The sequence below is a fragment of the Polistes fuscatus genome, unplaced genomic scaffold (assembly GCF_010416935.1).
Source record: "Polistes fuscatus isolate 324 unplaced genomic scaffold, CU_Pfus_HIC Scaffold1, whole genome shotgun sequence".
Lineage (NCBI taxonomy): Eukaryota > Metazoa > Arthropoda > Insecta > Hymenoptera > Vespidae > Polistes > Polistes fuscatus.
The window spans coordinates 7537373-7552030 of NW_025112997.1; the positions used below are offsets into that span (position 1 = coordinate 7537373).

The 14658-nt window shown below is 28.8% G+C and overlaps 1 protein-coding gene and 2 long non-coding RNA genes across 3 annotated transcripts; 1 reads left to right on the forward strand and 2 right to left on the reverse strand.

Annotated features, from left to right (window-relative positions):
- Nucleotides 1-1055: 1055 nt before the first annotated feature.
- On the reverse strand, nucleotides 1056-1845 carry LOC122517582. The gene is made up of 2 exons (XR_006303894.1): nucleotides 1621-1845; nucleotides 1056-1551 (listed from the first exon to the last, which is right to left on the reverse strand). It is a non-coding gene; the product is annotated as an uncharacterized LOC122517582 (long non-coding RNA).
- A 2568-nt stretch (nucleotides 1846-4413) lies between these two features.
- Nucleotides 4414-6733, reverse strand: LOC122520241. The gene is made up of 2 exons (XR_006304488.1): nucleotides 6661-6733; nucleotides 4414-4938 (listed from the first exon to the last, which is right to left on the reverse strand). It is a non-coding gene; the product is annotated as an uncharacterized LOC122520241 (long non-coding RNA).
- A 272-nt stretch (nucleotides 6734-7005) lies between these two features.
- Nucleotides 7006-9962, forward strand: LOC122520237 (guanine nucleotide-binding protein subunit alpha homolog). Its single transcript, XM_043640314.1, is given in 6 exon segments — nucleotides 7006-8058; nucleotides 8482-8632; nucleotides 8635-8741; nucleotides 8861-8911; nucleotides 9041-9258; nucleotides 9345-9962. Coding segments are annotated over 6 exon segments (1107 nt in total). The 5' UTR covers nucleotides 7006-7836; the 3' UTR covers nucleotides 9703-9962.
- The last annotated feature ends 4696 nt before the right edge of the window (nucleotides 9963-14658 follow it).

Genomic DNA, 14658 nt, shown 5'->3' on the forward strand with positions numbered 1-14658 from the left:
ATTAATATAATTAATATAAGAAAATCAATCAGATAATAAATAATAATATTTAGTAAATAAAAATTTTTATTTGATTATTCTTGGTATATTAATCTTCTATATATCCATACAAGTAACAAAAATTCTTTTTCTTATCGTTCGCTATTCTCGCTTATTAAATAATTATATTTAGTAAAGAAATAAATAACTCCGCCTAAATACTACTTTTTTTTTTTATTAACTCCATACATCTTGACAATTTGTTCATAGACATTTGGAAAATTGTTATATAAGTGAAAAAAGATAACACGTGTGGACAATCGGAATCGATCATAACCAAAAATCCATAGTAACTAAAAATCGATAGTTACTATGCGCCCACTAAATCGATAGAGAGTACTAGTAACCAGCATCCATGACCCCCACCACTCGACCGTCGAGTGAGTGCACCCTGCAGGGCCCATTACCAAAGACATTCGGTCTATTCCAACGCTGGACGCCTACGAGAGAACACTTTGAAACAAGACACCCGGAGACAACAAGCGAAAGGAGTATTCGAGAGGCAAAGAATTCATCTGTTAAAAATGTATAGAATTCATCTATACCCGGTGATAGACGTAGAGGAGATATACCCGGTGATAGACGTAGAGGAGATATACTCGGTAATAGACGTAGAGGTGGTAACCCAGTAGTAGACGTAGAGGCGACAATCAACGGTGAGAAATATAATTTCCAGTCTTTCAACGAGATTGACCATCAGGGTTAATCATGACGAGAAGTTGATCACGGACACATCCGTGATCCATCGTCGTCCATTGTATCGATACCACCAGGGTTTTTGCCACAAGGCTTTTTCCCTGACGAGCCAATAAAGCATTGCACTTATTGGCTCAACCACGTGGTGTATTTTAATTCTAATTCACCTTGTCACCATCCTCATAATTAGCTTAATCGCAATCGCCGAGGACCCATGTTGGAGGAATTTTGGCAAAAACAACGTGGACGGTTTCTCTCATGAAATAGCCGTCTTCTTGTCATTTATTTCGATTAGGTTAAATTTCGATTAGGTAAAAAAGTTTTTACTAGGTCTCCTGGGTGGATTCTTTTGAGCCTTCTAGGGATATATTGGTTGTAGTTATCGTTGGCTAGCGGGTTTATGTGCGTATCAATCCTTCTTTTGTATCTGCAGGTTGTCTTGGCTATTTCTTCTTTTCGTGGGAATATTTCTTCGTATTGTAGGAATATTTAAGTCCTTCCTTAATTCTTCGTTACGGACGTACCATGGAGCATTCACGATTGTGCGTAGGATTATGAATAAATATGCGAGCTCAGCAGTGTGACTTTTCGCCGCTATACCCCATAGCGGTATTCCATAGGTCCAGATTGGGTTTATTATTGTTTTGTAAATTATTATTTTTTTTCTATGTAGTTTAGACTTTTAACCAGTTAGCCAAGTAATTGGACTTCTTTTTAGACGAATTTGTTCAATTTTGGCATTTATATGCTTTTTCTATGATAGTTTGGAATCTAGATGTAGTCCCAAATACTTGACCGTCGTTACTTGCGGAATTTCTGTATTATATAGTTTAAGTTTCGGTATTTGGTTTTTCTTCAGTGTAAACATGATATGTTAGAGATTACCTTGATCTTCCTATTACGTAACCGTTCGTCAAGAGAGTCGATTTGTTGTTGTAACGATTGAATTGCGTGTTGCGGGTCCGTGTTTATGGTAAGCATGGCCATGTCAGCTGCAAATGTTAAGACTGCAGTTTGCGTTTATTGGTATGTCTGCCGTATAGAGGGTGTAAGAAAGTGGTCCGAGGATACTTCCTTGCGAAACCCCAGCTTTAATTAGGTTGATGTTCGAATGAGTGTCTTTTATTTTTACGTAATGTTAATGATTAGAAGAGATAAGATTTGGTTGTTTTGTTATATATTGAAGATTGTACTATTTTTATATACCTGTTAAAAAATAAAATGTTAATGTAATTCAAGTAATCAATTTTCCCTTTATTATTTGCGCAAGATGTTAAAAAATTTATTATTTTATCTAATGTTTTTGTAAAATAATTTTCTTTTCCCTGTATATTTAAAAAATTAAGAAATATGAAAAAAAATTAAAAAAGCAGATAGAAAAAAATTAATAAAAAAATTTCCCCACACAAAGAATCGACACTGACTAACCGCGCGAGAAGCGAGAACGCTACTATTGACGCTCTCGCGTCACTTGATACACGGTTGAAATTAAAATAATATAATATATATACAACAAAGTCAAACTTTAAAACCTTTTTCTCAAAAACGACTGGCGCATTTGGAAAAAACCCTTTACCACTACACCCTAAAGTATACTACTAATATACCAAAGCACGTTAAGATCTGTGGGGTCCAGTGTAAGGTCCCCTTGTAGTAACAGATTCGCTCCGCTACCCTCAAGCGAGTAGAAGCGAAAACACAACCGAAGGAAAGAAAACAAAACACCGATACACCGAAACAAGCGGCTAACCGCACAAGAACGAACTACGGAAAAAATGTAAACTACCTCCGAAAACATCGTTGGAAAAAACTCGAAAACAATAACGACAGCTCTGAAGAAAAGGCTTAAAATCGAGGAATTCTACGTTAGAGACAATGGAGAAAAACAAATTGACAGTGAACGTATCTAATTACGAAGACTACGATAAAGTCAAGGCTGCCTTAGACCAATCGAATACAAGGTATTTCACATACACCCCAAAAACTGAAAAGAGTCAAACGTTTATCCTTAAAGGAATGAACAATAGCTTCGAACCAGAAGAAATTCTTAATGAGCTAAAAGAAATGAATATTAAAGACCTTGAATTCACCAAAGTATCGAGATTCACAACAGCTCATGCATTGAAAATGAACAAGAAACTTCCGATGTTCATTGTGCAGATATCGGCAGCTCAAGGCGATATCCTCAAAATTGCGTAGTATTAAATATGTCAACCATCAAGTCAAAAGATGGGAAAAATTGAGAAAAACCGAAAACATCCAATGCAGAAAATGCCAAAGACTCGGGCATGTAGTGTCCAATTGTAACATGGGGTACCGATGCGTCAAATGTTACGAGAATCACGAGCCAGGTCAATGCAAAATCAACAAACAAGACAAAGAGATAAATAGAAAAATCCTCTTCTGTGTATTGTGCAATAATCATGGATACCCTGCATCGTACAAAGGCTGCCCGAAGAGACTAGCATTGCTAAACAAAATTAAAAAAAATAGAACAAGAAAGGAGGCAACATAAAATCATACAAATGAATAACTATGTGAGATCTAACCTCCGATACTTTGAAGTCGTAAAAAACAACCCGACAAACAACAGAGTGGGTCGCAGAGAAGCATTCGCCACTAACGTTATCCAAAACCCCCAACCGATAATAGAAACCAAAGGATTTCAGAAATAGCCGAAGAAGTTAAGAAGACACTCATAGAGGTCTTCCAAAAGCAATTTGACTGGCTTAAAGAGAGAGTCATCGAAAATTCAAGACTTATGGACTTGGAATGTATATATTCTAATCATTAACAATGTTCATGTATAATTTTTTTATATCCACGAGTTTTAAAACATTTATTGTTACATCTATTATTATTTATACACGCAGTTCCAGAGTGATAGTTAGTGTAAAGCATTAAAAAACAATAAATTTTTTCACATCTCGCGCAATTAATGAAAGATGACTTGTTACATAAACAACGACTTTTTAAAAGATCTGTTGGAAAACAAACCTGATGAACGTTAAAATATTTCTCTTTCATTTGGTTTTAATAAGGCATGAACTTAATATTTATCTCATGAAATTGTTAATGATTAGAAGATATACGATGTTGTGTTGTTAGTATTTGAAGATTTATCTATTTTTATATACCTGTTAAAAATAAAATGTTCAACTGTAATTCAATTAATCAAGTTTCCTTTATTATTTGCGCAAGATGTTAAAAAAATTTATTAGTTCTAATTTTTTGTAATAAATAGTTTTCTCTTTCCTGTATATATTTAAAAATTAAGAAATATGAAAAAAAATTAAAAAAACAGATAGAAAAAAATTAATAAAAAATTTCCCCCACGAGGATCGACACTGACTACCGCGCGAGAAGCGAGACGCTACCTTTGACGCTATCGCGTCACTGTGATACACGGTTGAAATTAAAATAATATAAATATATACACAAAAGTCAAAACTTTAAAACCTTTTTCTCAAAAACGACTGCGCATTTTGAAAAACCCTTTACCACGATAACACCCTAAAAGATACTACTAATATACCAAAGCACGTTAAGATCGTGGGGGTCCCAGTGTAAGGTCCCCTTGTAAGCTTTATATCATCTAATGATTTACGCGGCTGCTCGACTCAGAAATTATATTGAAGCCGGCGTGGAGCTTATTCCTTCCTTTTTAGTTTTCTTCAATTTTTCGTTCTCGTTCTTTAATTCTTCGTTCACTTTTTTTAGGTCTTTGATGGTCTCCGAAAGATCGTCAATTTTTTTCTGCATTATTGAACGCCAAAGGTCAGTACTTTCTTCGTTTACACTCTGAGTTTTTCGTTTATCGGTGTCTTCGTATGTTTTTTCCCCCTGTCTATCTCTCTTCACGGGTATTTTAGATTTCGGATTCAAGCGAGCGCGTTTTTTGGCCATTGTATTTCCCTGTGTCTCCATTTCAGTTTTATCACAGTCAATTTTGCTACTATATATATAGAAATCCGTTACTGCCGCCTCCTCTGTGGGAGGCTGACATGTTAATCGAAAGTAATTATCGATGCTTCGTATAATGTTTTCTTTGCTTTTTCTGATAATTTGTTTCTTGATATAGCACTCGTTGATCCGGTTTTTGCACTAACCGTGAAAATTCGCGTCGAACTTCAATCACGTACGCACTCCGGCACGATCCACTCGCCTCGACGGTTCCAGGAGAAGTCCCAGCGGGAACTAGTACTATCACAGCACCATGGCCGTTGACGCATAAAGTAATTCGATATATCTTCCTAATATTTAGTGTGAACTGATATTTATATTTTGACATTTTCTTTTTCTTTTTTTTATTCTTTCTTATATATATATATATATACATGTAATATATCAATCGATTGAAAATGTTTCCTTTCTTTTTTTTTGTTAAATAAATAAATAATAATAATTAGTAGCTTATCTTCTCATACTTCCAATCCTCCCCCTTTTTACCTGGTCACGCTATATATATTTATAAAATATATTTATATATATATATATATATTATATATAGGTCATTCCACCAAATAAGTACATTTTTACGGGGCGACCCTCGCGGATTATGTTTAAAATGTGTGGAGGTGTTCTCTATAATAAGAAAAAAATTTCCTCAAACAGTTTATTATCTATAGCTGCGCTCCGTTTTATCAATCAAACAGAAGCTAGCATTTTGTTAATATTATAAAAATCATTAGTAAGATGGTTTAGAAACTAATACAAAAGATTTAAATAAATCATTGTCGTTTATATAATAAGCAATGAAAATAAAAATGTTTTAACTCAATAGACTAAAGAACAGAAAAATTCTCATAAAAAAATTATGTACGCACGTAAGAAGTTATACTTATTTGGTTTAACAAAACAAAATAACAAATAATTATATTTAAAAAATTATAACAAACACTCAGTATTTAATGTTAATATAAAAAGTTTAGAAAATTACGAATATGAATTATGCAGACAGCAGACAAATTGAGAAAATAAAATACTCATATTAAAAATATAATTTTGAAATTGTTAAAAAAGCACGTGTTCAAAATTCTCATATATAGATACGTATATTTTTTTTCATTAACATTTTTTTTTTAAGTTACTTTACGTGGATCAGAATCAATTTTTTAAAATTTGTCTGCAAAATTCACACTCATAAAAAATTAGTTTATTTTCTATACATTCGTACATATAAACAATAAATATACCAAATACAATCCAAATAAATTATTTATTTATTTATTAAATATAAATTTTTATGAACACACACTGATTGATTATTATTTATATTTATTATTTAATAAATAATAAATATAAATAATAATTTATCTTCTTTCTTTTCTTCCTCTTTTTATTAGGACTTTATCGTCCTGTTTTAATAGCTTTTATTATTGCTATTTCTAGAAGTAATTTATTGTTTTTACCGAGGGTAGATTTCTAGCCGCACTTCTCGAACCTTCTCCTTTTTATCTGGGCTTGGAACCAACACTAGATGTTAACTAGGCGGAGAGTCTTGGCACATCGGTTATCTCAAGCGGTTCAACCATCCAAGTACTAATCGTACTTAGCGCTGCTTGACTTAATCAAGCAGGAACTAGTGCTGTCACCGCGCCGTGGCCGTTGACAATTTTTTTATGAATAATGTAATCAAATAATATATACCTCCGTTAACCTCAATGATACAAAAATTGTTTAAAAAGGATTATAAAAATAACTTTTATTATACTAATATTTACAAACAATCAATGTTTTTGAAGATATTTACAGTTTTTTAATATCAATCACCACCGTATGTTATAATTAAAAACACATGAATAAATAATTTTTATTTGTATTAATATAAAACTCGTGTTGTGTATATATTATAGAAATACCAGAATAAATATCTTGAATATAGAGATATCAGTCCACACTAAATTAAAAGATTTATCGACTTACTTCATGCTGTTAATTTCATGTCGCTGTGCGACATTGTACGCGAGTTATGTACGGTGCCGAAGTATGAATTCACACACACACGTAAGTAATAACGAATAATTTATTTGCTTCGGGTAAGTAGGTAAATAATCGAACTAAAAGGCGTTGATTAAAATACTTCTTATTTATTCACACGTCCTTACAGGTTGGATGCCCGACAGAGAGTGACTTGTCGCCGGTGCGAGAGCAGTAATGGTAAGTACTTTCCTTGTGCTTCTTATCGCATTCCAATTGCGTCATCCTTTGTCTTAGACCGCAGCAACCGGGCATCGAAGATGTTTAGTCTACCTATGGTGATAAGTACACTAGCCGCTCGGCAGCCCTAGATGCTTAGAGGCCGAGTCATATAACGCGCGCATCATGAAAATTCACTCCCATCATTTTGCCCTGACGCGCCAAATGAAGTATAACTTAAAAAATTCCTATCCATCATTAGGACTTGAATACTGGTAAATAAACCTCTTTCTAATCACAACAGTAAGGTAAGCGGATATACCCAATAGCCAAATTCTTTAAATTCATATAAAAGCAAAACTTAACAACACACAATTACATATTTCATTATTGTTAATTTGATTTTATTGTTCAGCTGTTTTCTTCTTCTTCTCTCTGTCTATAACAAAGAATCATTTTCATTAGTAGTAATATTTTGTATAGTTACACTCTGTATAATAAAAAAAGACTGCTTCTGATTTCTAATTATTTCGATTCTTCGAATAGTACATATTTCCAATTTACATTATTTATTCTAATAACATAATTATCGAGATGATTTGTAATGATTAGAAATAAGGCGTAAAATAGGTCGAACGAGGAATATGATTGAGAAAACAGGTTGCTTCTTTCGAGTAGTCATTCTAACCTCGTACTACCTCGTGTATATTCGTATTGACGGCGAGGGGGGGGTGGAGGCTGCGGCTGCGGCTGCGGCTGCGGCGGTGAGTAGACGGAGGACGCGCGCGGAGTATAAGTGTGTGTCAGTATACATAATAATATAGTGTGTTCGTGACTTTGACCAAGTTGGAATAAATTGAGGAAGACATTTCTTTATTTAACGAAAGAGAAAGAATTATTAGAAGAAAAAAAGATAATAAAAGTTTGTTAAACGTGTCCATGGTGTGAAAGAAGGATAGTAAGATGGCGGGATCACTAACGTGGTCGTGCACTTGTTGTCTACGATTCAAGTTTAGCCCCGAGGAAATCGAGCAACGATACAAAAGCCAAGAAATCGACCGGATGTTGGAGAAAGATCGGCAAACATTTCGTAGACAGGTTAAACTTTTGTTACTTGGTGCTGGAGAAAGTGGAAAATCAACATTCCTTAAACAGATGCGAATTATACATGGAATCAAATTTGAGGTATGACGAATGGTTACGTGTCCGAGTTATTACGCATTATTATCTGATCAATTTCATTTTAATAAGATTTTCGAAATAGAAGAAGGATTGTATATTACTTACTGACACACCAGTTTTACATTTCCTTATTATCTTTGTGTTTTTTATGGCAAAATTCTCTTTTTTTTTTTAATTACATCTTGTTCAATTTACTTATCTCACCTATCTCCTCTAATTATACTATGTAGTGTCATGATTCTTATATCTGAACTATTTCATTTTGATTAAATTCATGTATATCAACCTGAACCATATGATTGAGCGATTAGAATACATTGACTATAGAAGTGTTATTATTTATCTAATATTTGCCACAATAAACGTAGTCTATTCTACTAATGGTTAAAACATTTGAAAGTCATTAAAATATTTTTTATTTTTCAGCCTGAATTAATTAAAGAGTATCAACATATAATCTATAAAAACATAATCAAAGGAATGAAAGTACTGTTAGATGCAAGAGATAAGCTGAATATACCTTGGGAAAATCAAAAAAATTATGATATTGGATATCAATTATTGAAATTTGAAAATACAATGATTTAGATACTAGATTGTTTCTTCACTACGTACCAGCTTTACAAAGTTTATGGACGGATGCGTCTATAAAAAAAGCATTTGATAGAAGAAGAGAATTTCAATTAGTAAGATAATATTTTTAAATAATCTTTATAAATGATTTTATATACTAGCTAAAAATAATATTTTATAAGTAGTTAAATGTATTTAATGAATAATGAATAAAACAATCTTCAATTTCCAGAGCGATTCAGTCCAATATTTTCTAGATAACCTCGATAGGATTGCCAAAGTGGTAATGTAATATTTCATTAATAAATATTCTTTCTCCGTATGCAATATCATTATTTCATAAGATGCAACAACAAAAAATCCATAAATTAGAATCTTATTATATTTTACTGACTTCTATCTTATTTCGTAGGATTATGCTCCTACGCATCAGGATATTTTACACTGTAGAAAGGCTACGAAAGGAATTTCTGAATTTGTAATACCAATAAACAATATTCCATTTCTCTTTGTTGATGTTGGTGGACAGAGATCTCAAAGAAAAAAGTGGTATCAATGTTTTGACTGTGTGACCTCTATATTATTTCTTGTATCTTCTTCAGAGTTTGATCAGACCATAGCAGAAAATAAGTAATAAACAATACAGTTAAATATCTAGATATCGTGAAATTTTTTTTGTAAAAAAGGTAGTAAATTTATTTTATTCGTAATTTTAGGGAAACTAATAGATTAGAAGAATCAAGAAATATCTTTGATACAATAGTAAATAATATGACATTTGGTGGAGTTTCAATAATTTTGTTTCTAAATAAAACTGATCTCTTGGATAGAAAAGTAAGATCGAATGATACCAATGTTCGCTGGTATTTTCCACAATTTACTGGCGATTCACATTCCATGAAGGATGTACAGAATTTTATATTGGAAATGTTTATATCTGTCAAAAAGGATCCAAGAAAGCCTTTATTCCATCACTTTACCACTGCAGTTGATACAGAAAATATTAAAGTTGTTTTTAATGCAGTAAAGGATACTATTTTGCATCGCAATTTGGAGTCTTTAATGCTCCAATAATGTAAAGTAAGAATGGAAGGAGCAGTTATTAATGGTTAAAAGGTATGTATACAGTACTAGTATTAATTGTATAAAAAAGGCCAATCTATAGCATTACGATTGCTCGCATTGGCAGTTAGAAGAGTTTACATTCTTGCAGGACAATATTCGTTGATATAAGCCATATTATTTATTACTATATCAATTACGTCAAATTAAGCACACGTACAACTGATCTGTATTAAAAAAACAAGTAATATCTTGTCTGAAAATATGTCAAACTGATATTCAACTTCTTATGCATTGTATTTATTGATAATTATTTTTATAACATCTTTAAAAACCTAAACAATTTTGTAAATAACTAGATTTTTGGTATTATATAATTTAACAAGTTTAATTTGGACAATTTAGACAAAATTGTCAAAAAATGTGGCAAGTAGGTATTCAACTTCTTGTGCATTATATCTATCGATAATTATTTTTATATCTTTAAAAATCGAAAAAATAATTTTGTAAATAAGGACGTTTATACGTTACATAAATTATAAAGTTTAATATAGACATTTTTTAGATGAGAAAATTACATTTCATTCGGTACATATATTAATATACTCTACAGAAATTTAGCTTGTTGCTATCTCGTGCTGCTAAGTGTGCTAAAGATATTATCTAGACAGACAAATTTGTTTCTGGCATTAATATAACTTATTTATACTTTAGACTAATTATCTTTGTTAAAATGATCACTACATTAAGTAGAGAGTAAACCAAATATTAGCCCCATGCCATATGAACCAAATGAGACTAACCACTTGTGTTCAAACGTTAATATATTAACTCATTTGTTTCTAACTATGATAAAATATGTACTGATTATTATTTATAATCTGAAGTTATCAAAATCATAATATAATTGAAGTATTTTAATTTTTATAGAAAGAATTACATTGCATTTTAAGAAAATTTCATATGGGATGTAATATATGATCAAATTTGGAGGTAAAGTATATATATACTGTATTAAACATTTGAAATATAAAGTTGATAAAAGTGATGCAAATCGCAAAGGTAAAATTTTATTTCAATTATGATAAATACTAATTATGTGAAAAGTTCATGAGGAAATGAAGATTTGCTTATTAAACTTTACTATGTTAAATTTAAAATGTTTTTATTTTTTATATATAAATATTATAATCTTTATATTTATGATCTTATATTATCGTCTATTCTAGATGCTTATCCTTCAATTACCAACTATTTTATAAATTAATGAGTAAAATCAAAATAAGCAAATCTAGACTGATAATCAATTGCAATTTCATATTTTACATCCTATTGTACTCATTGAAAAGTTTTTTAAAGATAATCAGTATTGATAATATTTTTTTTAAAAACTGTGATTGGAACGGTTGTCTTTGGTTTCTAAACACTCTCGAGTACAAGTTTATACGAATAATATTATCTAAACTGTATTTGATATAATTTAACTATATTATATTTATCTATTAATATACATTTTATATATTATATAAAATAATCCGATTATAAATTTAAGTTATCAAATGCATAAAATAATTTTCAGTGAAAAGAATAATAATAAAAATATTGAACTGCCTAAAATGAAGAATATAACAGATAGTATGTTTTAGAAAATCTTTACAAATCGTTTTCTACAAATAATACATCATTTTTCCTTTTTGTATATATTCATGGAATTTGTATATTAAGACAAAACAATTTTGATATGTGGCTTGAGATTCCTATTACTCAAGAATCTTTGTAAAAATCTTTATATCAGAAATAAGTATACACATTTTCATCGAAGCAATAATTTCATTTGATACTGCAGATTTTATTGCACTCCAAGGATTTTATGTAATGATGCTGATGAAACCAAAGACTGCTATAGTATAAAATGAAAGAGATAAAATTCCATATAACTTGGTTTATATAAGTTTAATTGTAAATTATAATATTATAAATCTATGTAGGGGGGAGATGAATATATTATATTGTTATCTTATAAGTTTTTTGTATGAAATATTTTTGGAAATATAATTCAAAAATGTGAAAGAGCAGTTATTTCCAGTATTTAGTCTGATTGTCTATTACATAAAAATCTTGGTTCTTCTTATCAAGTATAATGAAAATTATCAAATAGAAAATAGAAAAATATACTTTAAATATTTACTATTCTTTACTATTAATAACAACACACATGTAATAGTATAATTTTTATTTAAACTAAATCAATGATCAAAATTCACTCTTGGAATCATATGAAATTTATATACTTACATCATGCAAAAACAAAATTAAGAGTGTAGTAATTAATAATGTTTTTTAAGTAATTATACATTCCTAAAAATTTTATAAAATTCAAGTCATTTAATGCCTTATAAGATTGCTAAATTTATATTTTTTACTTGTAGTACATTACAATTGTCTCCAGAGTTACTCTTTCTGAGACAGTTCTATGGTACGATTTTATACTATTTGTACTTATTATAAATGAATAATGAAACAAATTATTGATTTATACTTTTATAAAGGTCGCCTGACATTTTTATAAAACTATTTTGAAGGAAATCGCAATCTTGACTAAATATCTTTATAAACTTCCACTATATATATATATATATATATATAATTATAATTATAATATAACAGACAACTTCCAAGAATTGTATAATTTTTTAAATTAAAATATACAAATTTCTATTAAATTTTAACAAAAACAAAAAATGCTGCCCTTAGTAGTAAAAAATGTCTTTATGTGTGATTGACAAATATTTATTGATTACCATTAAAAACTGATTCCAATATTATTTTAACTTTATAGATAGCAATATTCATTCTATTTTAAATGAAAAAATAAGAAAAAAAAATGCATGAGCAAATGTCGATTATTTTACAAAAGAAAGAAAATGAATTTTCGTTCAACAAACACACATATAAGGTATAAGTAATACAATTTCATAAGCTTGTGTCAGGAAAGAAATTATTGTAATATCTTTCATTGGATATTTATTGCCTTGCATTTGCATATCGCCTGGACACAAGAAGAATAAGATAAATTCTAAATTAAATCTTTTCGGAATAACAATCTTAATTTTTTTGTTATTTTTTTTTTAAATTAATCAAATGTTTTTCGTTCATCTTCATTAGTTTCAAGAATATTGTAAATTTGAACGAAATTTATATTGATTAAATAGAAAAAAAATATATTAACAAAACAGAAGTCGTGATTATTTCGTAATCATATAATTTTTCTTGCACATACAGGTGATATATTTATCCCCTTTAGATTAGCTTATAAATATAATTAATGCTTATATTCGATACATATGAATCTATTTACAGAATTTCCATTGGAATAAATTATGCACTTGGTTTAATAATTGTATAGTAAACTTTTAATTCAATTTATAACGAAAATATGTAATTTTTATATGAATTTTATAATTATAAATCAAAAAATTTACTTTTTATATATTATATTCAGTTAATTTTTTCATTAACGTATACTTTTAAATGAAACCAAATGAAAGCACATATAGTGCTAAATTTTATTTGTTTATAACGTCTACTATTAAATATCATTAAGAATGCATCTAAATGATCATTTTTGAATATATATATATATATATAACACTAATTATTATATATATATAACACTAATCATTCAAATATTGCTTTAGTGCAGCCGTAATTTTTATATTTTATTTATGTACATATTTATTATTATAGTAAGCAAAGTGTCCTCCTATTTTTAGACTATAAAATAATATAAAATATCTTAAATTTGTTGCATACTTTGAATACTTCTCAATAATTAGTAAAATTAAAGAAATTAGATATTAAAATTAAAATTTGCGAATGCATTTATAAAATATGCACAATTATTTTATAATTTTTAATATTCATGTATATAATTTTTTAATTACCTCCAGTTTACATATATAGAACGATATTTGAGATATCCAATGAATAGATACTATATTGCGCTACTGAAAAGTGACTTTTATAGATGGATTAAGAAAAATAGAATTATTTTCTTGTAGAATAGCTTCAAGGAGCATACAGTTATTAGCTAATGTCGATAAGTTTATTATCTTTTCTCTGAATAATGTGATATTCTTCTATCTATTATTTAAACTCACTTGCATATGAAAGTTTTATCTTGTTATTTCATTTGCATTTTATTATACATGGTCTGAAGTATGTAGATACATTGTGCCTTTTGTATACTGTATATTTGTATATAAAATCACCTTACACAAATCTTTGTAATAATGTAAACTAAATGCATAAATAATAAATATAAGTTTAGATATTACTTCTGTCATCTCATTAAATCAATCTTAGTTTTTAATGTCAGATTAATCCCAATTAATAATTCAAGCATAATAATTTGTTTTATTTTTATATTTTAATTAATCGATAGTTTATATGAAACAAATTAAAATCTTACATTCATTCAAATTATCATTTTTACATACTCATTGTAGTATTAGTTTTAATATATTTATAAAAGATATTTGAATAATTAAATTTATTTATAATAAAATCTTGAAATATATAACAAAATTTTATAAAAGTCTATATAATGTCAAACCGCATTAAAAGAATTGTTCACGCGAAGTAATGAATTATTTTATTTTAGATTAATAATTAATCATTCTGTATAATTTACTCGTTTTACTAATAATATTATTATTCTATTCAAATCTTAATTCTTGAGATATTTGTATATTCGAATAATTATTTAATTTCTGTAGTAGTCTTTTCTTTATTAATTTATACTACAATATATAATATATGTATCACAATGAAAAAAAAACGATAATAACATATATTACATAAGAAAGTAGCCTTGCGTTTTTAGATGTAAAATTATTTTTTGTTATTAATTTTTTATGGAATTCTTTTCGATCCTGTCCTATCAAAATTATTATTCATATTTAATTA